The sequence below is a fragment of the Peromyscus leucopus genome, chromosome 1 (genome assembly GCF_004664715.2).
Source record: "Peromyscus leucopus breed LL Stock chromosome 1, UCI_PerLeu_2.1, whole genome shotgun sequence".
NCBI lineage: Eukaryota > Metazoa > Chordata > Mammalia > Rodentia > Cricetidae > Peromyscus > Peromyscus leucopus.
In genome coordinates this window covers 112,488,135-112,513,638 of record NC_051063.1, presented here as the reverse complement: position 1 = coordinate 112,513,638, position 25,504 = coordinate 112,488,135, and the positions used below count along the sequence as shown (strand labels likewise).

The window sequence follows — 25,504 nt, the reverse complement described above, 5'->3', positions numbered from 1 at the left end:
GTACTTTACACCTTGCTTCTCATGGTGGCGGCTGGCAGCATCTCCTGACTCAGCCTTCTACTTCCCAGAATTCTTTTCTCTCTTTGTCCCACCTATACTTCCTGCCTGACTACCAGTCAATCAGCACTTTATTTATTAACCAATCAGAGCAACACATTCACAGCACACAGATATATACAGCACTTCCCCTTTTCTTTTTTTTCAAAAAAGGTTTTAACTTTAACATAGTAAAATTACATATAACAAAACAATTACCAAGCAAGAATTACAGTTATAATATCTAGTCTATTTGTATTTGGCAAAATTAAAGAAGATTTCCTATCTACCCTTTATTTGTGAGTTTAAGGTTTTATATCTAACTTATCTTTTGTCGTAACTAAGGAAATTATAACTATCTAGTCTTCAACTGCATCAAAGACCTCAGAAGGATAGAATATAACCTGAGAAACAGAAGGATGCAAGCAACTTTCAGGAGTCTTGCGAGAGTAAACAGAGATAGCTGGCAGCCTGAACTGTCATCCAAAGTTCCTCTATAAAGTTGAGGTATCTGCCTTCAGCCCACAGGCCTAGAGTCTCTCAGACATTTCTCTCTGTGTTCTGGAGAATGTTGGGCAGTTTCCTCTGTGAAGTAGGAACCTGAAGGACCATTTTGCCAAGCAAAGTTCAGTGGTCACCTTACTATGGATCCTGCTCGTCCAGTAAATCAAGCAGTCCAGGCAAGAACAGTTTCTTGCCCAAATGGCTATTTTTGCCAAGAAGAATATAAACTCCAGATAGAGTGTCTTCAATTCCCATCCTCCTCTCTGAAGTAAATTGGTGCTGCTGGGGAGCAGACATGTCTCACTGCCCAGAAAGTCTGAATTTTTTAAAACATTTTAAATGCCATATTCTGTAGGTCTTTGAAGTGTTTGAAGATTACTTACCTAACTGAATTATACCTATGCATACCTAGAAAACTTAACGACTATAAGTTTGACTGTCATAGAAGACTAATTATTAATCTGTATTTCTTAATTATCCATTACAATTTCAAATGAGCTGTGCAAACATAATACCTTAAACAAGAGTAGAGATATACATACAGTATAACAAAATTAAGTTTAAACTTGTATCAATAAACTAAAATCCATAGCAATGTAAAACATTTCTAAACAAATTGTTGTCTTTAAAAGTAGGTTCATTAATCTACCCTTTCAAGAAAGTATCAAAGTGACCAGTATCTTTCATTGTCATGACATAGCTAATTAATCATATTAAAAGAGGTAATAGCTAATTAATCATATTAAAAGAGATAATATGTTATGTTCCTAGAGGTATTCATCTACCTCTTTCCCACCCTTACACATACACACACATCTCACACACACACCACAAATGAAAACTACAGCTACCAAGTTCTTAGCAGCACTCCACTCCATAAGCTTTATCACACAGATGGAGAGGAAAGGGAGGTTGCCTAAGCTTTGCCCTATACTCTTCATATGAGGTCTGGTTTTGACCATGTACTTGCAGATGTTGGGGCTAAGGAGAAAAGAACTCCCCACATGCTAACTGCTGTGGGCAGGATAACAGAGAGTGGGTATAGGAATTAGCCACTTGCCCTCATTCATAACCATGTTGTTGGCTACATATCTGAAATCTGACTGACTCTCTGCCCTGCTATGTAACTACTGGCAGAAAATTATGGAAAACGCTTGGTCTATAGTTAGTATGCTAGAAAACCACTGCATTATGGTTCTTGTGTCCATTATTCTGGACATCTATTAACTGCCCTTTTTTATAGAGAGTATTTGTTTTCTCTTTTACTCAAAGATCAAGTGCAAGGCCGTGCTCATAAGCAAGATCTTTACTACTGAATTCCACACCTTACCCTTCTACAAATTACAAATAAGCATTGTTTGCTGCTTACAGCAATTCTGTGAGTTAAACATGGTTAGTGTGCCCATTTCACAGATGAGAAAACAAAGAAGACAGAACTTGCCAAGCTGATAGAGCTAGCAGGGAGCATTAGCAAGGCCCTACACAATAACATGATTCTTGTGAGAGAGAAATAATTGATCATTTAAAGCATTCTTATGTGTGGACTAATTCTAGATGTTATTAGCTCATTCTACCCATCCAATTAGTGGTGCTAACACTAAAATAATATAAATAGAAGCATAATTTGCGGTTATATGAATAACAATTGTAGTTTCTTCAGATGAGAGCACAAGCCATTGTTAAATTTTCTTTCTGCTACTAATTCACAGTATAAAGTATTATTCAGAAAACTTGGCTCAAACCCAGTTCTACTTTGGGAGTTATTCATGCATAAGTTCTGATTCACTGTGGGGCTTCCTGTAATCTGACTTGTGGCAGAAGGCCTGGAGCCATCCTCTGGATCTCGAGGGTTTCCCATTGCCAAAATTTTATCCATCTGAGAGCTTGAACACTGGTCCAAAGAGAAGAGAGTCAAAAGTGATTGTCCAGTCATACAGCTTCCTCATCCCAGCAATGACAGAGTCCCCACAAGTAAAAATAGTACAGATTGCCCTTGTATTGCATTTTAATTTATTCATTTGTGTCGTGTGCATGCTATGACATACTCGTAGCTGTCAGAGGACAACGTTAGGAGGCGTGCCTCTCCTTCCACCATGTGGGTGCGTCCTAGGGGTCAAATTCAGATCATCCATTTTGGCAGAAGGAGCTCTACACTCTGACCCATCTCCCAAGCCCAAACTTGCCTGTGTTGTTGTTGTTGTGTTGGTTCTGTTTTTAAATTGTACCTTTTTTATGTCGGTAGAAAGTGGTTTGTTGTATTTAATTACAGATACGTAGTATCTGAAAAATGTTTCAGGAATAGCTTCCTCCAGTATGTTCCTAATAAAGGGGGGCTCTATTGACCATGGTGGGGGGAATGTTAGATTGGGCTATTCCGGTATATGGATAGTATACCAATAATTACTGAATTAAATAATGTGAGGGCTAGGGACCTGGCTCAGCTAATAAGAGTACCTACTCTGAATAAGACCTGAATTTGAATCCTCAGCATCCACCAAAAAAAAAATAGCCAAGTATGCCTGTAATCCCCAGCTTTTTTTGTGGGGGGAGGGTGGAAGACAGATGGACACCAGGATCTCACTGGTCAGCTGGTCTAGTCCACAATGCAAACTTATGGTTCAGTGGGACACCCTATCTCAAGGTGATAATATAAACAGCAATAGAGGAAGACACCCAGTGTCCTGCTCTGGCCTCCACCTGGACAAACGGGCATGTACAAATACGCTCGTGTGCATTCACCACACACACAATTAGTTAATCAATCAACTATTTTAAGAATAAAGAATGGAAAAAAAAAGAATGGTATCTGGGGAGAAAAGTCAGGTACACTAGACAGGCATGGTACATATACATTTTAACATCACCTATGAAGGAGAATTGACCAATTTATTGTTGCCTTTAGAAAGGTGCTCTCTTGATCTGTATGTAATTACCTTTCATTTCAATAAGCAGCTTTTGAAGTTTCTCTCTGTACAAAATACTGCTCTGGTCATTAAAAAAGGCCCAACTCTGCCATCCCAGAACTTCCCTGAAAAGACATGGACACCACTGTAGTACAAGGTGAAAAATATGTCCTCAGACATGAAGAATCTTAGGGGGGAGGGGCCTCTCTGAGTGAGAGCAATTAACAAAATGTTCCAAGGAAGTAATAGTTTAGCTGAGTCGAGGAGGAATGAGCAAGATTTCAACAGCTGCAGAGTCGATGTGTTTTCACATCTGGCAAACAGCAGAAGCAAAGGGATGGGAAGAGGAGGCTGTCTGGTAACCAGTAAGGATTCATCTGCCTGGAACACACAGGAGGCCATGAGGGGAGGGAGGGTGTAAATGGAGCCTGAGGTCCAGTGCTAAAGGATACTGAGTGTTCCCATATGGAGCCTGAGAAGATTTCCCTAAGCCTTCGGGGGCCAGCCCATTCACATTATTCAGACAAAAGAACTACTGATACTTTGTGCAAAGAGAAATTGCCTTTTGATGTGGGTAGAGGCTGGGTACCAGGAATGACCGCAGGACTAAGATGCTGGGAGAATGGCACTGGCATAGCTCATGCAAAAAGTAACAGCAGCCACATCATGACAAGTGAGGGGAAGCCATGGATGGCAAAGATGTTGAGCAGATTGTGGAACATGTCATCTCTGAACATGTTGAAAGTAAAGAAAAGGATAAGAAGTAAACCATGCAGAGTAATTATGCCCACTGGGATAACAATGAAGAGAGAATGACTGGGCAGAACCCACATTAGAAATTCAAGTTGTGTGTTTACTTTAAGGCCAAGCCTCAGACAGGCATCAGCCATACGTATGCCTTATTATAGTGCCAATCAAAGTCACTAGCTGTCTTAGGGTTTTATTGCTGTAAAGAGACAGCATGACCAGAGCAACTCTTAAAAAGAAAAACATTTAATTGGGGCTGGCTTATAGTTCAAAGGTTTAATCCATTATCATCATGACCAGAAGCATGGCGGTGTATAGGCAGACATAGTGACAGAGAGGTAGCCGAGAGTTCTGCATTTGGATCAGCAGGCAGTACAAAGAGAAAGGGCCTGGCTTGAGCAGCTGAAACCTCAAAAGCCCACCTTTCAGTACCACATTTCCTCCAACAAGGCCACACCTCCCAATAGTGCCAATCCTATGAGCCTATGGGGGCCATTTACATTCAAACCACACATTGGTAATGCTGTGCACTTTTGTTACCTATACAAGATACCAAAATAACCACTGAATGCCAGCCCAGAGCAGAAGAAATACAATTTTTTTTTTTTTTTTTTTTTTACAAAATAAACTTTAAGACATTGAAACCGGTGTTTGACTAGCAAGATGGTTGTGATAAATCTACTTTTCCTCCAAGGTTAAATTTTTTTTCTGGATACTAGAAAATAAACCCTGCAAAAAAAAATGGTTCTTTATCCATTTCACAGATGAGAAGGCAGGGTTGGAGGAATGAATGACCTATTTGCAGTCACACAGCCAGGCACTGTTGTTCAGAGGCATAGGAATATTTATTTAGCTTACCATTTTATTTACATAATAGTAGTTTTAAAAGCCCAGTACTATTCTAGGTCAGAATAATTTGCATTTGCTCTTAGCAAACACCAAACAGTCTGGGGAAAGTTTAGGTTTCCTTTGAAGTTGCCACTCTCAACATATGATCTGCTGCTTAGGGGCAGTTGGCACACCTAGTCCTGGGGCCCCAGCTATCCTATCAGACATGCCAGTCACTTTTGCACAAAATGCAATGTGTGAAAGGGTAAGTTGGCTTTTTTGAAGGTGAGCTTTGCTAACCTACAGAGTCATAATATAGAATCAATTCAAAACGATCGTGTATAGCTTACTCTTAATTTCCTATCTATGTACCTACTGATCACAACTCAAAAACCCCACAGAGCTACTGTCAAGAGCTAAGATACCAAACTATAAAAGTGCATCATGACTCCAGGTTGTGATTCATCCTGTCCTGTGTTCTTGAAGTTCTTTTCCAGCAGGGCAAAAGGTATAAATAACTATGTTTCTGTTCACCAAGGGCAATTAGTACACATGGGTAGCAGTAGGGAAGCTATGGGGAGCATCCCCTTAGTTAGCCATGGGAATTATGTGTTTTCCATCATTGACAAAGTTGGGAACTTAGGATGGCTGCTGTCCAGCTCATCACAAGCCTTGTCGGTGTAAGTCACGGCCCTCTGGAAGGAAAAGAAGCAAGAGGTGCCACCTGCCTTTGATGCTTTCACAACTTCATGAATTTTTTTTTTTTTGGATGTGAATGTTTTTTCTCAAAAAGTCCCTAAAGTGAACTATTCCTCTCTTTAACAGATTTGTTCTCAGTTTCCACAAAGAAGTAACACTTTAATGAATGTGGAGCATTAGTTCCGTGTGTGTAACACAGTCACTCTTCATTCATGAGGATTACCTCCTTCCTAACTGGCAAGCCTGCAGCAGAGAGAAGTGAGAAGAAGCTCAGTTGCAATTAGGAAAACATGCAGAGCTATGACTGCTCCTCACTGACATAATTACTTTGTTAAAGGCAAAGTGTTCCCCAGCCCCAGTGACCCCAAAATCTAAGTGAACTATTTTCCTCTTCTCAGTAATAGAGGCAAGGTCCATATTTGGTAGTCAAAGAATTCCACCCTGATTAGTGTTCCTGAAATGTAATAAGAATGCAACTGATATTTATCAAAGATAACTTATAAGGCAAGCATTTTGATAAGAATAATGATTTTTCTCATTAAATTCTCACAACAACCCCATGAGGCTTAGACTACATAAGGGCCTCTCTTTAAGAAAACCATTTTTCTCGAGAGTCCCCTCCCTCCAATGTTAACTGTATCTTGTGATTATGTCAGCCAAACACATGTAAATTTCAGTATAAATATCAAAATGCTTATAACTCTTAACCTATAATTTTAAAATCAGTTCATATATATTTGTAGCATTTGTATACCATAACAAAATTCAAAGTCATTTGTGATATTTAGAAGACTAAGTTGTCTTCATATGTCTTTGTTGGGTTGCTATGTCAAAGTGACTTTGGGATTGGACCTGCTAGTGGCAGGGAAGGCTTAGTTCTCTCATGCATGGTTCTCTAAGGTGAATGTATACTTAATATATGGTATACTTAACATATACCTTTGCCACTGCAAGGTCACTGCTGGGTCTCTGGGTCATTTACAAAGTTCCTAGGACAGAGGCTGGCCAGCTGCAGTTGCTGAAGGATTCAGAGACTCAGTCATCAAAGTTCAGGCCCCTCTGTGGTTGCTTGTTCTGGGCATGGTTAAATCCCCTCTGATGTTCTCCTTGCTTCATTGTACAATGCTCAGCTGGGTTCTCTCGGCTCCATCAGCAGGTGTCTGCCTGGAGCAGCACTTCAGTGCAGCCCCGCCCACACTGACCTTCCTATTTTAAATCTTCAGAGGGTGGAGAAGTCCCAGAAATAAGCTCTCACCCATTTACCTTTAATCTCATTCTTGTTACTTAGAGCTTCGTGTCACATCACAGTAAGTAGACAGTTGTGCCCAGACTTTTAGAATAAATTGTGCAACTCTTCTGACAACTGCAGATTCTCCTCCAAGACTAAAACTCCAAGTCCTCTGAGTTACTGATAAGAGGAGATTTTTCTGAACTCTGAGTGTGATTCTTGTAGAAAAACAGAGAGAGCCCCTCACCCATTCCTTCTTTCTTCAACAGAAGTAACTATGTACCATGCCCTTTGTAACTGATGGCATCTTCACAATCTCCCACCACTCTGTGCTCTGCTCCCTCTGCATAGCTTCCACCATGCTTCCTTCACTTGGGATGGGAGAAGCATAGTGGTCAAGGGGGTACCTTTGCCCACCATCATTTGCAGGCCATTCTTTCAGACACAGGTCTAACCAGGTCTCTATGTGGCAGTCCCCCAGTTACTCATTAACTCTCACCTTAAATATGTTTCTGAGTCTTCCCCAGCCTCCATCCCTGGTGCCCTTACTATCTTTTCTATGTTTCTTCATCTGAGCAATCATTTCATCACTGTGTTCTCAGTATCTACTGTAGCAATCTTGACTTGGTGCATATTAATGAACAAAGTAGTAGGTTTAGTTGTGACATGTCTACACATGCACATATGCTCCAGTTTTGCACCCCCTGCAATGACGTTACCCTCTCTTGTCTTCCTCCACCTCCCTCCTTCCACATCCTTAAAAGTCTCCCTTTTAATGTCCATGTCCTCTATTTGTTCTAAACTCAACATACAAGAGAAAACTTAGCTCCATCCTATTCAGTAATAGTTAGCTTAACGAAGGGCAAGTTTTTATATTCTTTCTTCCCTTCATTTCCTAGTTTCCACTATGCACTACTTCTAGTTGGAAGCCTGACTGTGGTATCTGGCAAGTCAGTGGATAGTTATTGTTTATCAAGTGCAGATAATGGCAGAGCCCTGTGTGCCTGACTACACCTACCACTACAGCGATCAAAGGAGATATGAGTACCTCACATCTCTAGAACCATTAGGAAATGGGCATTGCTGTGAGACTAGCTTATTTTGCTTAGCATGATGCTATCTAGTTCCATCCACTCTCCTTCAAGTAATACAATTTTATTCTTCATTATTGCTGACTTAAACTCCATGGTATATATGCACCACATTTTCTTCATTCATTTAAATGAAGTTGTTTCTATTAGTATGCGAATTCCTCAGTCCTTGACGTGAGACTTGAGCATAAGAAGAGAATGGTTGTGTTGTGTGTTAGTACTGTTTCCCAGGCACACATGCTAAGGACTTCATGGATATTTCCCCACAGGTAGAATACAATTGATGTGTGAATACAAAACTCTCTTTCCAAGCAGAAACAGCATTTGAGCAAAATTATAGTGTATTGTCTCAGGATTTAATTTGATTTACAGTGACAAACTCACCCAGTGTCTGGTACAGAGACAAGAATAAGCCTGTCTGGCTGCAAGGCAAGCATGAACAGGACTGGTATGTGCCCTCAGAAGGCAGTCTGGAGCTTCCAGGGTGTTTTTTTCTCTAGACGTGTATGTACATGTTTTCCTTGCCTTTTCCCCCTACAGTCTAAAAATGATAGAGAAGTCCAGATCAGCTCTTTTATCTCCTATTCTTCAAAGTTGAGCAAGCAGTATTTAATTTTTCCATTTTTAAGGAAAACACAGAGTGCTGAGAAGCCCCTAGACCACTCAGATGATCCCCTTTGTGCACAGGATCCACTCCTCCTGACAGAGATAAGAAAATGCAATCCACTTGAAGACAGACTATGATGAGCCCTAAAAGGAAATGTTCAGATGAAAGACACAGTGTGGACTGGATCAAAGAGCCTAAGGCGGAAACCAATGTTGTGTTCTCCTCCCACCTTTTAGCTCACCTGCCCCCAGACTGAATCCTTAGTGGGAGTCCTAATCCCTGTGACTCATTCTATCTCCTAACAGAGCTATTGGCTAAGGGACAGAAGTCTCAGCTGCAGGATAAATCTTCCTCTATCTGTAAAGTCCCCTCCCTTTCATTGAAGCAGGAAACAAGAATTATTCAAATGAGGTTATTCGATCAGGCTCTGCAATATTACAAAAGGCACTTTAATTATTGCGCTTGGCTTGCTGGTCTACCTCCAGTCACTCCTGGGCCACCAGAGCCTCCTGTGCTCTGATCTGGAGGGGAAATCAAATGGTGGGAGATGAAAAGCAACTGTCAGCTCCTTAAACAGGGGCATCATCCATCCAGACAGTGATGCTGAGTGTCTGCCTCCTCAGCTGCAGGAAGGAGGGAGAGGAAGCAGAAGCAGGAAAAATGGGAGGGCTGGAGAGGCAGGAAGAATCATCTTCATAGTGAGGATTTTAAATGCTATAAAAGAGGTCCTCTCACTAATTTCCCATAGACAAGGAAGAAGCAAAAGCTGGGAAGAGGAAGTGATTTTCCTAAGCTCTTACAGTTAGGACAATCACAGCCCAGACCAGGGCAAGCATCTTTCCTTGAAGTAGTCACAGCATGTATCACCTGCATTATTTATCTGCCTGCTACCTAGTGCTAGACCAATGGTTCTCAACCTGTGGATCACAACCCCTATGGAGTTGATTCTTTCACCGGAGTTGCCTAAGACCATCAGAAAACTCAGATTACAACAGTAGCAAAATTACAGTTATGAAGTAGCAACAAAATAACTATGATCAGGGGTCATCACAACATGAGGAACTGCACTAAAGGGTGGAGGCATTGGGAAGGTTGAGAATCGTTGAGCTATCTGGTAAACCTCAGGCAAAGCATCCTCTCTGAGCTGGTTCCTGCTTTATCCCAGTGCCTCTGCCTCTGAGTGCTGAGGAAATGACCAGCAATCAAAGAGATGAACCAAAGCTACACATGACTAACACTCCTGGATGCATGGGCCCTGGGACAAGCGGCTCAGTCTTTCTCTATGTCATTTTCTTTAGCTCCACATTTTTAGACTTTGGTATAAGAAAGTGAACACAATTTGTAGCCATTTGGCAGGGGTTGATAGGGAGAAAGCACTTAGAATGGCTAATCCACAAAGGACATCTAGAGATGTAGCTACCAAGTGGGTAGGAATTTAACAGTGGTAGTGTGAAGGCTAGAACCATTGCCCGGTACTTATATCTTTTCTTTTATATATTGTTTGGGGGCTTGCTCACAGAGCTCAAAAGACATGTTTAAGACAAAATTCCAGTCCTTACAGATAAAGCTGAAGATGAATGATGAAAGTAGCACCAGGAGAGCATTCGAGAAGTCCCAAACTAGATGATTCTGAAGATGAAGATGGAGATGACCAGAACAGTCAGAGGAAGGATCGAATCCAGACATACACTGAGTGGTTGCTTCACTGAGGTTCATTAAAATAGGGCTTTTTGGCACCATGAGATGGCTCAGCAAGTAAAGGCACTTGCTGCCAAGCCTGGCAATCTGAGTTTGATTCCCCAACCCACATGGCAGAGGGGAGAACAGACTCCTACAAGTTGTACTCTGACCTACATACACATGTGTGTGCATGCGCGCGCGCGCGCGCACACACACACACACACACACACACACACACACACACGCACATACGTAATTTTTAATTTAAAAGTTGTTTAGGGGCTGGAGAGATGGTTCTACAGTTAGTAGCACTTGCTGCTCCTTCAGAGGACCTGGTTTCAGGTGCTCACAGCTGCCTGGACCTCCAGTTCCTGGTGTCTAATGCTGTCTTCTAGCCCCCATGAACACTGCACACATAAATACACATTTATTTTTCCTCCAGTATTTTATTAGCTGACTGTCAGACTCCAGATCATGGGGATCAAAGAACTCCCTCAGTTGTCAAGGCATTTGGAGAATACTAAAATAAAAGGGAATTATTTTAATTTGACTTCGAATGTGGTTTCAGAATTTGAGAATGATAAATTCTGTTGCCTCCTGTAGCCAGTCAGATGCTGACAGACACTACAGGCTTAGCCTTTTAGACCTTGACAGGAAAGCTTCAAATTATAACAAATGGCAGTAGAGTACAAAAAAACAAATGGAAATACTTTAACATAGAAATCAAAAATTAGCAATGTGGTTAAGAGCACTTGCTGTTCTTCCAGAGGACCTAAGTTGGATTCCTAGCACCCACACTGAGTGTCTCATCAGCTGGAGAGATGGGTGAGCTGTTAAGAGCACTTGCTACTTTTGAAGAGCACATGGGTTCCCAGCACCCATGACAGGCAGGTCACAACTCCAACTCCAGGAAATCTAAAACCCTCTTCAGTCTCCTCCAGTACCTGTACCTGTTTCTCTCTCTCTTTCTCTCTCTCTCTCTCTCTCTCTCTCTCTCTCTCTCTCTCTCTCTCTCTCTCTCTCTCTCTCACACACACACACACACACACACACTCACCTAAATAAAAACAAATAAATCTTTTTATTTAATTTGGGGGATAGTTTCTAAGCCATGTCAAGAATCTGTCCACATGACTGTAACAATGCTTCCTGCCCATTGATTAGAGCAATGTTGCCGTATGACTCAGAAATGTTGCTTGATCAGTTAGTTAGTTCAGTATGTCTAGGATTTGATGTCCTGATATATTGTTTTCATATAATTCACTGTCTCCTACCCTAAGATTTTAAAGATAATAAAGGTTTAAGCTAGTCTAAGAAATAATTGGTTTTGGAAAAGTTAGCTTCCAGGCAGATAATTGGGTAGTGAAATGAATTGACCACCTCCCCACCATCAGATACATCAGCATTCTTTCATCAAGTGCCTGGATAAAGTTTGCCCTTCACTCACAGACTCACAGTTTTCATTTATAAACACCTTACGTTATAATAAGGTAATTAGGAGAACATGGGGATGTTGAAAGGGGAAAAGAAAACCAGTTAGGATCCATCGTTGAACCAATTACAAATTAAGGGTATAAATAAGGTGGTGGCAGGGGAAAATGTAAATTAGTACCGATCACTTAAAAGCAATCTGACCATGTGTCATTTCTTTAAAATCAGTCCATAATGTTTAATTCAAAAATTCAACTTCTAGAGGCTGGAGAGATGGTGGTGCAGTTAAGAGCACTGGCTGTTCTCCCAGAGGACCCGGGTTAAATTCCCAGTACCCACATGGCAGCTCACAACTGTCTGTAACTCCTATTCTAGGGGATCCAACACCCTCACACAGACATAGATGCAGGCAAAACACCAATGTGTATAAAATACAAATAAATTTTTAAAAATTTCAACTTCTAGGGGTCACTTCTAAGAAAATAATTTTAAATGTAGTAAATGTTACCTTCATAACAATACAAAAGGCTTAGAAATGGAAAACAATACAGGTGTCCGAGAGCATAGGAATGTTTAAGCTAGCTGAGGTAAATTAAATGGGGGAAATATGTTGTCACAGTGTTGAGACACACTAACTTGTAGTCTCTCTTTGTGATATTCCTATCTACTTTTGGCAACATCGATACACTGGCCTTGGAGTGTGTTTGGAAATGCTTTCTCTTCTAACATTTACAAAACTTACATTAATATATTTTTTTAAAGCTATTATAGTCAGAATTAAACGTCAAAGCCATTTGGTGTGAATCACTTTTAAATTACTACTTTAACCTCCTAATTGTTACTGGTGTGTTTAGAGCCTCTGGGTTTTGTTAGGTCATGTCTTCCTAGGAATTTCCCTTGTTTGCCTATATTATCAAAGTAGTATACATTTTTTAAATATCTGTGGAATTTGTAAATTTTTTTCTTTTTTTAAAGACAGTTTCACTACAGAGCCCAGGCTGACTTTGAACTTATGGTTCTCCTTCATCTGTCCTTCCTTCAAGTGCTTGGGATTACAGGCAATGCTTCATTCTTTTAAAAAAAAAAAAAAAAAAAAAAAAAAAAAAACCTCTTTTATTGTTTTTAATATTGCTTACATGTGTGTGGTTCCCATAGAGGCCAGAAGAGGTGTTGATTACCAGGGATTGGAGTTATAGGTGGTTGTAAGCCACCACATAGGTGCTAAGAATTGAACCTGGGTCCTCTAGAAGAGCGGCCAGTGCTCTTAACAACTGAGCCATCTCTCTAGCCCCTTTCATTTGTCATGTTAGTGACTGGCATTCTTTTGTTCTTGGTCACTCTAGCTAAAGTTTTATTGATTTTGCTAATCATTTCAAAGAATCAACTTTGAGTTTTGTTCATTTTTTTCATACTTCTGTATTCTGTATTTCTTTTATTTCAGCTATAATCTATATTATTACCTTTCCTCCTTGTTTTAGGGTAGTTTGATTCATCTTTTTTCAGTGTCTTAAGATAGTAAGGCTAGACTATTAATTAGAGATCGCTTTGTCGTCAATATTGACAGCTATCAGTTTCCCTCCACATACTGCTGTATTCATAGTCATAAATTCTGGTATCTTATGTCTTCATTCCTAATTATTAAGAAGCACATTCTTTCTTGCTGATGATTTCTTCCTAGATCCATTGTTTGACTGAGAGTTTTTTTTATTTGCATGTCATATCTTTGATAATTTCTCAAATGTTTATATTGTTGAATTCTAAATTCATTCTGTTAATTCATTTAAATTGATGCTTACAGACATGGAGAAGGGCTTCTGCCACTATTGCTATTGTTGGCTCTGCTTTATTGAGCTTACTTACTGCCATACTTTGTACACATGGTCACATTTAAATATCTACAACTGAGGCTTAGAAATTAAACAACATTCCTAGGGTCACACATGTTGCAATAGGAAGTACAAAAATCAAGATTTAAAATTACATTGCCACTATAATTAAATTGAAAAAAATACAGCTTTTAGAAAAGAAACACTAAAGGAGGTTTGCTTTTCTCTGATAACAGATATTTTATTCTGATATTTCTTTGGAACTTTCTCTTAGAAGGACATTTCCATTTGTGGCAGAAAAGATGGCTTTGGAATGTTGGGCAGGTTAAAGTGTGTGCACGTATACATGTGTAGTGCATGCAGAGGTCAAAGCAGAATTGCAGCTGGCCTCCTTCAGGTGCCTGCCCACCTTGTTTCTTCACACTGGGTGTCCCACCCGCCTGGACCTCACAGTTAGATTAGACTGGCTGCTGGGAGCGCCAGGAATCTGCTGTCTCCATTTCCTCAACACTGAGGAACAACAAGCATATGCCACAGTACCCAGCTCTTTTTCACACACCCCAATCAGGATTCAAGGGGTCGAACTCAGGTCCTTGTGCTTGCAAGCCAAACACTTGCAGACGGAGCATTTCCCCAGGCAGCAGAAGAGGTGTTTTTGAGCAAACTGTTCTTTTAATTGGGAAAGACAATAAACTTGGGGGAGACAACTAAAAAGGATAAACTAGATGGTACATTTTATTGACACTGTGAATGCTATTAAATTCTTTATAACTTTTCCAAAATCGAATCGTAGATACAGCTGAAAATGTGGCACATACAAGCAAATAGCTAAGCCATCTCATTTTTATTAACAGTAATAAAAGGCATCCAAGAATAAATCAGATCATTGAGTGTAAAAATTACAAGATAAAATACACTGCAATAGCAAAACTAGGACATGCTCACTGAAGAGAAATGCAGCAAACAGAAACATGGCTCCACAGGGTGTTTCTCGCTCCTCTATTACTGACTCTTTTCTAGCGAGACTCTCAAACCATGTTCTTTTGCTTTGCCTTTCCCAAAATCTCTCCCCATGCTTCTGAGGGGAATCATCCCTCAACACTTCAGCTTATATTCATTCAGTAAAAATTGAATGTCTACCATGCTCTGAATCTAAAAGATATGGAAAGAAAAGTGCTGGGGAACCTGCTTTTAATCATTTCCGGAAGCTGACTGTGCTGGGTTGATCACTCTCCTTCATCACTTGGAACACTCATTCTATGTATTCTTGCTTGGACTGGAGAGTTTCTGTTGAGAAATCTGCTCCAGTCTGATGGGGATAGCCATGAATGTCACTTAGTACTTAGATACGTTTGCCTTGTACTTTATGTGTATGTGTATGCATGCATACATTGTCTTTACATTTCACTCTATTCAGAACGCTGGGCCACATGTATGCTAGGCAAACCCTCTACCATTAAGCTACATCCCTAGACCTCTTTCTTGTACTTTGAAGGTTCAGTGAGTATAAAGATGATGGAGAAAGGAACTTCTCTGGTCATCTTTCTTTAGGATCATATTCATGCTGCTGTACGTGAATATCTGGATCTTCTCCACGGTTTTTGAACTTTCCACTTTCTTATTATTTATTCCCTATACCTTCAATTATATTTTTCCCCTTGAGAATTCCAAAAGCATAGGTATTCATTCATTTGATGAGGTCCCAAAGTCTTAAATGTGTTCTTTTGTATGTGACTAGAATATTTCCAAAGACCTGTTTTTGTGTAAATTTTTTTCTTCCATTTTACCTAGTCTGTTCTTTAGTCTGTCGACTATATTTTTATTTTGGATTATTGAGATCCTCACTTCTAAAGTTTCTATTTTGGGTCTTTCATAAACATCTTTCTATTACTCTGCTGAACTTTTTACTTATATCATGCATCATTTTTCTGATTCCATTCAATTGCTTATATGTGCTGTCTTAGATCTCATTAATATTTTTATATTCCTCTTTTAAATTGTTTTAATTCCTTTTAATCAATGACACTGGAGAGATGTCTCAGTAGTTAAGAGCGTTATTGTTCTTCCAGAGGACCAGAGTTCAGTTCCCAGCACCCATACTAAGCAGCTCACAACTGCCTATGACTCTAGCATCAAATTCTCCGGTGCCCTCTTCTGATCTCTGTAGGCAACTACACACATGACATATACTCACAGAGACACAGAAACACATACATTTTAGAAATAAATCGTTACACATAGTTAGGCTGTTATGATGGCACAAGCCAGTAGTATATGCTAAAGAGGTGGAGGCAGGAGGATCACAAGTTCAAGGCCAGTCTAAGCTACATCATTTAAATATTTTCACATTTAAAAAAGAAAAAAGAAAAAATACTGCCGGGTGATGGTGGTTCACACCTTTAATCTCAGCACTTGGGAGGCAGAGGCTGTGAAATTGAGGCCAGCCTGGTCTACAGAGGGAGTTCCAAGACAGCCAGAACTACACAGAAAAAACCCTGCCTCAAAAAAACATAAGTAAATAAATAAAATTAAAGAGAAAAATACTTAATTAGCATAGATTCACTGCACAAGATTATGGGTTTCACTGTGGCCTTTTCATTTTTTTAAAGACTGGTATTGATAGCCATGTATGGACTCATGTGGTTCAGAGCTGAATATAGACGTCCCCGTGTTTTCCAACACGTCTCACCCTAGAGCAGTACTCCATGATTGATGGGGATGAAGGAACACTATAGTTATCATTGCCTGTTTCATGAGCCCTCCATTTCTCACAGTGCAGGACAGGGAGCAAGCTTAGGCCACTCTTATGGACCAGTTTGTGTTTGTAGATTAGCTATCTCCAAACCAGTGAACAATGAAATGTCTGTAGAGTCCCATAGATGACACTACACTGAGTTTTCTGGCCCCTAGACAGTTCAAACTCATAAAGTAGCTCACTTAAGATGGATCCTAGCTACAGAACCCAGAGTATTGCCTGGCAGATGCCAAGAGATATGCTTCCAGAACAAGAACATTGAAGAGAGTTCAGAATATATATCTAAGTAGGCTGCAAGCCCATGAGGATTATGGGACTTCCTAGTGGCTAGATTGGTTGTTATCTAGATGCATCTGGAGTTTACTGTGAAGTTCTTTAGAAGGCCATTTAGCTCTTTATTAAACCAGTCAGATGTTTTAGAGGGGTAAAGTAACACACTTCATGAAGTTAAACAAATGCAACATAAAAGAATGCAACACATCTTTTCATCATTAAGACAAATGTTCCACAGCATAAACAAATGTAACACATCTTAAAATAATATTCCACAACAGGAAGAAATGATTATGAGGTTTGAGGGCTGTTGATGAGACAATAGAGGTGGTAGACAGGCACGTGTATATGAACCTGGATTTTATTGAAGAAATGTGGCTGGAGTTAAATTTAGATATAATCAACCATTGATAAATGGTTTATGGAACATATGTGTGGAGGGAATAAGAGGGGTAAAAGAGGAAAAAAGAAAAGGTCAAGAATTGATCCTATGTCTCTTCCAAATGAATGAAAGGGTAAGAAAGAGCTAGTAAAGAATTAGGAAGTTTTGAGCTCAAAAAAAAGAGAGAGAGAGAGAGAGACTAAGAAGAAATAGTTTCATTAGGAATAAGGCAATGAAGATACAGATGTGTACCACCCATCAAGTGTCTTGGGGAAAAGAAATGGGATGAGTCATGTCTAGTAGGTAGATTGAAATTCAAAAAGTAAAACAATTCTGAACTGAACTTCCTAGAGGTCATTGATGACTCTAAATAGAGCGATTTAGATCATTAGATTTTTGCTTGTTTGTTTTCTGTAAAAAACTAGATATCAATATTTTAGAATTTATCTTGGTCCCTCTAGTGTTAGTGAACATTATTGTGCACCGATAAAAACTCCATTTTACAAAATCACATAGTGGGTCAAATTGGCCCACAGGACATAGCTTCCTCATGTCTAGAATAGGGAAAATCATCAAAATTTAACATATGATTTTTTTGTGTATTCAAAGGAAAGCAATTGGTGGATTTTGCTATGAGGGTAGAGGTAGCTTGATAAAAATATAGGAGGATGGTGAACAATTTTAAATTTCTTTGGGAAGAATTGATGATATCCCTGATGTAGATGACTTGGGCCTCAGAATAGCTATCCTTCCTACTTACTATACACCAGAGTAGCTTGAAGTCCGCATATGCTTCAGCCAGCCCTTTGCTATACTACTCTAGGCTTGCTCTCTAGGCTACTGCCCTAAGTAATGCATTTTTACATAGCATGACCATACCAGACCCAGAAATAATGTAAGTAGAAAAGGGGAGTGAGGGACTCATTTAGGATGCTATTTTTCACAGCCATTTGTAGAATGATGGGTCCCGTGATTTTGATTCTTTCTTAAGCAAAGAATGCTAGGAACTTTGTCCTTTCAGGTCAGGAAATATCAGCTGCCACATTTTTTGAATAATGAACCCTCTTTGTTTCCTCCACTGGACCCCAGCACACACAGGGGACTGGCTTTCATTCTTCCTTTCCTTATCTGCTTTACTTCCTGTTACTGCTTTGAGTCTAAAAAAAAAAAGAAAAGAAAAGAAAAGCTATAGGGAGAATCACCCCCCCCACACACACACACACACCCCAGTCAACTAGTAACATCTATATACATATTTCATGATTTATCTTTTTAAAGCCACCTCATGAAAAATTTTAAGCATTATAAAAGCAGGAAGAGAATTATAGATCCCTTTTACTCAAAAATTACACACCCATCTACAATCCCCTGAACTATGTTGACAGGAAGTTGTAGAAACTATGCATTGTGTGCCTTCCTGATCCAGCACCCCACACTTGGTTTTGCTTGTCCCACTTCTGGGACAATTGCTTAGCTTTTTATGTTGTCATGACATTGACATCTAAAGAGGATGCATTTTAGTTAGGAAATGCCCATTTCTTCACCATCAGTGTGAACTGTTGCCTTTGGAGCAGGAATTCCGCATGGCTTCAAATACTTTTCAGGCCTTGCATTCAGGAAACACATCCAGTCAGTTTGTCTGCCCCACAGTTGACATTGACAGATTGCTCCACCATACAGCTATTTCTTGCTACTCTTGTAATTGAATATGTGAAGAGATGAATATCCTGTTTTCTCATGGACTTGCAAATACTGATGACTCTTGAATGAATTTTCTCTTATGGTGGTAGTTAGAGAATAGTGATTCCTGGCTTTATCATTCTCCCTGGATTCTCCTATAAAGAAAAGCTTTTCATTTACCCTGTTTGGTTAAGTCTTTTTATAGCCTCAATGGCATCACACATTTCTTCTCAGATTCATTGTGCCCATTGTTCATATTATGTGGGTTTGGCTTTGATGTTCTTTACACACATCACAATTAATGTAGGTTTTGCTCAAATATTGCTTCCAGCCAAACAACATTAATTCCCATTTTGCAGGGTGGATGCTAGATATGCTTCCAGCTACAAGGCTATCATCACACCCAGGGCTTCTTTAGAGAAGAAATTAAATTTTTTAAAGATTCTTCCTTTCCTTTCAACTATCCTCTTTTTGACCATAACAACTCTTGTTCCCAGCATGCCTGCATTTATTCATTTGTTCGGTCCTACAGCAAATGGTTTCAGTATTGTTATGCTTGTATCACATTAGCCTGCCAAGAAAATATCAATGTTCCCTTAACTGTTCTTCCTTTAGATGTACTTAGGCTATATTCCAAGTAATTTGTCCTACAGAGTTTTCCAAACTTCAGATTTTGATTGTTGTATCTTTACAAAGAAATCAAAGAAACATGGAAAATCCAATTGTATTTGTCAACTGATCATGAAAGCTGTAGGTTTGAACATAGGTTCATCTGAAGCTTTGTTTTAGTAGAACTTAGGAGGGCTTCTTTTCAGTGAGGTTTTGTTCTCTGTCAGGAGGCTCAGGACTTCAGAATGGATACTTTTTTATGCTCCCAAGTCTTAATCTGAGATCCAACAACTGATCTTGATCATATTATTGCTTATTCTTTAATACATTTTATTTTACAATTCTGTTTCTGCATGAAAATGACCTATCTGGATAAAACAAAGTGATACCTAAACAGCTTTTCCAGATGAACACAACTATGAGGAAACAAGTAATTTTTTAAATTTATTCTTCTTTCATACAATAAATATATCCTGACCACAGCTTCCCCTTCCTCCACTCTTCCCAGTGCCCACCCACCACCTTCCCTCCCTCCTGGATCCACTGCTCCCCCAGAAATAAATATTTATCAAAATAAGAGGAGCTGCAGAAAAAAGCATGTTTGAGCCAAGTACAAGTTTAAATTCCACCAGAAAACACCATTATCTACAAAGGTGACATTATGGAGCTATAGAAGCTGAGGAATTAGCAGATTAAAAAAATACAACAACAACAGAAATAGGCCCCTAGTTCTAGGGTTTTCTGGATATGAAGGGTAAACACATGACATTTGTCTTCAAGAACATGGGATTTAAGTAGAGAAGAGGGGATTTGAGCTTTTTGCTTTCTTCCTTATGAATAATGCATTTTATCTTACACAAGATTACCAAAGCAGTCTATGGTGGGGCTGATCCAGGAAGTTTCATACTATTTGACCTGCCAATCATGAGGCTTCTGAGTCCCACTGATGAGATGCTGACTCCCGACATGAGTGTTATAATGTCTGTCACAACATGAAAGGTATTCACTTAACTGAGATAGGACAGAATCAGATCAACAGAAACATATATAGATTTCTACATGCAGATATATACATATATATGAGACATATATATGATAGACTACAAGAGTTGGAGAGCATCCAATTAAAGATATAACATATTTACACCAAGTTGAATGAGAAACCTGATGTGATTGTTTCCTTTCAACCCATGGTATGGGGCTGTACAAGGATTCCTCTTTTAAATGGTGTTCTTGAGATATAATTTACATTAGTTACATGACCTACACAACTCCATGTTTCCTAGTATATTCATAGGCAATGTAACCATCACCACATTCTCATCTCTATCTACTATGAAATAAGTCCATACCCATCAACTGTCACTTCCTACTCGCCATACCACATTATCTACACTGTATACACCTCTTTTTCACTTCTCTATTAACTAGCCACTTATATGCAAATTTTTTAGATTGCTGTGTCTAAAGTGTCTTATTAAAATTCCTTTCATTTTTTACAATATTGTAAGAACAAGAGTGGCTTTGAGCCCTCAACTGCATGAATTGTTAGCTAAGACAGAAAGATATAGCAAAATAACCTAAAGAGATACTAATGAATCCAATAACATGTTGTGGCCTAAGTAACCACCAGCCATTACTGTCCAGGAATGACAGAATATGTGGTGTGACTTACAATAGTCAATTGCTTGTAATTTTAAATATAAACTTGAAGGAGGCCTGACTTTCAGAAATTTGTACTCATAGAACAGTAACATTTGCAACCAATTCAATTCCTGACTTCCCAGCTCACCATTTGAGCAACCCTGGATACATATAGGAATAGTGATGAGGCAGGCTTCACGAAGCTAGCCTGTAGATCACAGATGTGGTGCCTTAGAACTAAATTTGGTAATTCAATGCTCAATAAATACAAATTTTTGCTTGGTCAAATTCTAAAGTAGAATTCTTTCCTATGCCAACTTACTGCAGGCCACATTTGATTGGTGTTTTCAAAATCTCTATTCAAAAAAATTTTCTCCTTGAAGGCAACACATGGGGATTGAAGATGCTGTAATGTAGACAAAACAGCACTGAGCAGGCACAATTAAGACGAGATCTGTAAACTAGCCTTTACTTTAGAGCCATGTGTTACATAAATAGCAAAAATGCTAAATTTATTCTGTTCACCCAGCACTCATGTAGCAGAATTTTCTCTTCAGTATTAAAAGGAAAAATTACAGTGGTAATAAAGCATATATTAATGGTACTGTACATGTCTAGCCTTATAAACCACATGTAATCCTTTATAAGTCAAAATGTTAACATTAACTAACGTTACTGTTAATTCAGTAAGACCTTACCTGCAAAACATTGAAATCTGTGTGAACTGAAATGGGTGATTTGATTTTGCATTCATACATATAAGAAAGTGTGACCATGAAAGGGTCCAGTGCCTTCCATGTTACACAGGAAGGAATCGAAGTGCATTTATTCATAATACTGTTATATAATTTTACTTCTGGGATATCATGTATTTTCTGTCCTTTTAAAAGGTGTGCTGTTCAGTATTATTATGTCCGATCAGAGAACTCATGATACACAACATTTTCATACTTGGGAAATGTTAACACATTACATTCCTTGCTTTGAAACATGAAAGAATTAATCAAATACAACACCTTTTCATTTTTTTTTCCCCCGTGAGACAATGTAAATGAGGTGGTTTGCATGCAATACCACTTGGGGTCCTAGAAGCCTCTGCATTATCCATCTGTGTGTGTTTGTGTGTTTACACCCCCAGCTTTCCAAATCCTCTTGGCATAATTTTGTATTTGCATGAGATTTCATAATTGTTTTGCATGAAAAGTCATCTGTAATGTTAATGACTAGTGTCTAACACCCTCTGCAATATCACATGCCATTAATCTTACATGATATTTTTTCTTTTACTTTCAGTTACTGGAGTTTAAATATGCTTGAAATGTAAAAGTGGCATGACACTGGAGTGATGCAAGAATATGTAATGTTCCTTTAAGGAAAATATGGGGGCACTTCCCAGCCTTGTCTATGGCTGCCAGTTCTCAATTACAAGTTATGATAAAAACTCTACTAAACACAGGTGCTGTCTGCAGACTTAAGTTCCAAGAAAGTAGTGCTTTAATATGAGATACAAAATTGCTCCTGATCTGGCATAAAATTTAGCTCCTCTGACTTTAGTGAAAGATGTTTCAGTACTTCAGTGTTTCCTGAATGAACATGATCAGTACTAATTTAATAGAGGAGCACAAGAGTACAAAAACCAATACCTTATTTGCACCAATTTTTTGTCAAGCTTCTAATTAATATGGGCACATGACTAAGTCCCATGAATGGGACAAAATGCTCATCTCTCAACCAACAAGTACTCATTTCTTCCAAGCTGTAACCTTGCTGGCTCCACATGTCTTCCTGCCAGTGGCCAATGCTAATCCCTTTTCACTATGTCATTGGCCATTCAATTTAAAACCTGTGCAAGTAAGAAACCCTGTTCCCGGGAGATGTTTTCTAGTGGTGTTAAGCAGCTAAAAGATTCAAATCAGTCAAGTGTGGATGATAACCAGGCTGGCGAGACATTTTTGAAACATTATAAAATATGAAATTAATAAGATTTGAATGGTCCCATTTCACAAAGAACAACCCACAAAGCATTTGTGTAACAACAGCTACCATGCGATAAATTGAGTTTTCTTTAAAAAAAAATCTACTGAACAAGCATGGCCTGATCACTGGAGTGATTGCGTTTTAATAACTGTACTATACAATATTTTATTTTTAATCCAGTCTCATTTAAACTAATAGATGGCTTGTACTTTGAAGATATTCATCCTAATTTTTTCCCTTTACCAAAATGTAGATGAGTGACTATGATTTCTCCTATGCTTGGGTGATTACTAAGTAAGTACCGTATTAGAAGCGTCTGGTTGGCTGCTTGCTGGCTGTCACCAACAAAAACTATGATACTGGCATTGGACTCAACCTCTCTGTGCTTCTTGAGGTAGTCCATAATAAGGATGTGAGGCAAAATTATCTTTTGAATAAAATTTTACACTATATTTATCACATATCATAAATCCACTTGCTTCCTTGTGCAGTTTTAATTAAACCCAAGCTGAACTAATACAAATTCAATTTTAAGACAGCTAGACAATGAGGGGAAAACCTATTTTTTAATAGTCAGCCATTTTATGCCTAACAGTGATAAAGTGAGAATTATATAGCATTTTATGTGGATATTGCCTAGTGTGATCTTAACACTGGAAAAGTATGTTGATTTGTAAATGAAGATTCAGAATTTTGAAGAGATTCAGTTACCAGGATGGGTTTGGATCTTCCGCCTTAAGACATCCCCGGTCACCATTTATGTGCAAGGAGTGTTCTGACTGTAAAACCATTTTCCCAAGGCGCCATTATCAAGAGTTGGCACTCCTTGAAAGTCAAGTCTGCCTTTCGAACCCTCCAGCGCCTCTGTTGAGTGTCCCCTTGCGTCACTACAGCTCTCTGTGCTTTTACAAACTAGTTGTTGTGTCAGCATGAGTGTGACAACAATTAGACGTCCCCTGTTTTTGCCCCATGCCTTTTCTCCTTCACAGTCATTCAATGACAAGCGTAAAAAGAGCTTCATCTTTTCACGAAAATTCCCATTCTACAAGAACAAGGAGCAGAGTGAGCAGGAAACCAGTGATCCTGAACGTAAGTAGATTCTGAAGATAATGTCACCTGCAACACAAGAAAAAAAATCTTCACAGGCAACACTCATGACAGGCTGGCCCACGCCACACACCTAGGCAAACAACATGGCAGGCAGGCAGGGCAGGTTTTACTACTGTGACCAGTGTTTGACTGCAGTCTGGATCCTTCCCTTCCTGGGGCTGTGCTGTGCAGAAAGCACTAGAAAGGGCCTTGACAAAACTGGGACTTCAAGTCCAACCAGCATTTCTCTGTGACCAGGAATAGGTCTGGTTTGATCATGCAACTCCCTAAGGCTTGAGAAAAATTTCCCTTCTGCTCAGACATATTGGATTACATTGCCACGTATGTATTTTGTCTTGGATGCCAACTTATTAGAAGTAATTCGTTGACTTTTATTGAGTATTGGGGCATTTGTTCACTCTTACCCTCCAGGAAGCCATTAAATATATGCTGAGAAGGAAGCTTGTAGTGGTGGATAAAGAATTCATTATGAAATTTAGAGTGGGGATGTTCTTTGACAGTGAAAAAAATTACATTCACTGATGCTTTCTTTTCCCCCCACAATCTCTGGCTTCAATCTTTTGAGTAGATTTACAAATCAAAATTTTCCTTTTATAACTCAGCTCAGGGAACTTGGGATGAAAGTTCGTTCAAAAGGAAAGAGAGTGGGATCCAGATTGCTTGGGCAACACGGTCTGTCATGGTAGTATCCATTTCAACTCCACTGACTTCTACCTTCCTCTTCCGCGGCTGTTCTTCCTCTCTCATTGCTCTCTCTGGGGACTTCCATGCAGGACATCCCCGGATTAGGTGACGACGGTTATGGAACAAAGACTCTGAGTAAGTTTCCAGGAATGGTCACTGTTAACTTTTCTTTTCCTTTCCTTTTGAGTTTGGCTTTTGTTCCTTTTCCTGAGGGCCTTTCATTCCTAGCATGCACACGATACGAGTTTGATTTGTTACCTAGCTGTGAATGCTCCTACAAAATAAGTTTCGGTCATTTTGTTCTGCATGTCAGCATTTAAAAGCGAAGTGTGTCAGGCAGTCTAACTCCTGCTGTGGGCAACACCTCCCCCTTTCTGGCCGTGTGACAATGGCCAACATGGTCCTGATGCCCGTCAGGGCATCATTTGCTCAGTCACCAACTTCCTCTCAGAGAGCAAAAGACCATGTCTAAGAAAGGGTGAGCGAAGTGTTCTAGAATGGCAAAGTAGAAACATTCTTTATGTTCTTCCTTCTGCCTTTTCAACATGGAAAGATATAATGACCTTGCCCAATTCTATGATTGAGCTATACTTTGCTGTTAATAAAGGAGCTGTTTTGTAGTCAAAAGCAACCTGCATTCTCAAAAAGTAAATATTAAGCTATCTGAGCCTTAATTCTTTGTTATTAACTTTGACTGATTTTTTTTTTTTCTTACTTGCAGTGGTCCTGCTTGAACCATTTGTATGATAGTTTTAGATATCTGAGTTACCAGCTGCATTATGTTGTCAGGGCTTCATCTTGTAGTGCAGA

At 39.3% G+C, this 25,504-nt stretch overlaps 1 protein-coding gene across 25 annotated transcripts in view; it reads left to right on the top strand.

Annotated features, from left to right (window-relative positions):
* Positions 1-25,504, top strand: part of Dlg2 (discs large MAGUK scaffold protein 2) — a 1,876,145-nt gene that overhangs the window by 1,820,471 nt on the left and 30,170 nt on the right. For 15 of the 25 annotated variants that reach the window (XM_037207364.1, XM_037206918.1, XM_037206903.1 and 12 more), the window contains one exon: positions 23,890-23,989. In XM_037207364.1, coding sequence (XP_037063259.1) covers positions 23,890-23,989 — 100 coding nt within the window. Of the gene's footprint in view, positions 1-23,889; positions 23,990-24,783; positions 24,830-25,504 lie in introns of all 25 variants that reach the window. The other 10 variants (XM_037207151.1, XM_037207017.1, XM_037206804.1 and 7 more) reach the window with 1 other exon arrangement.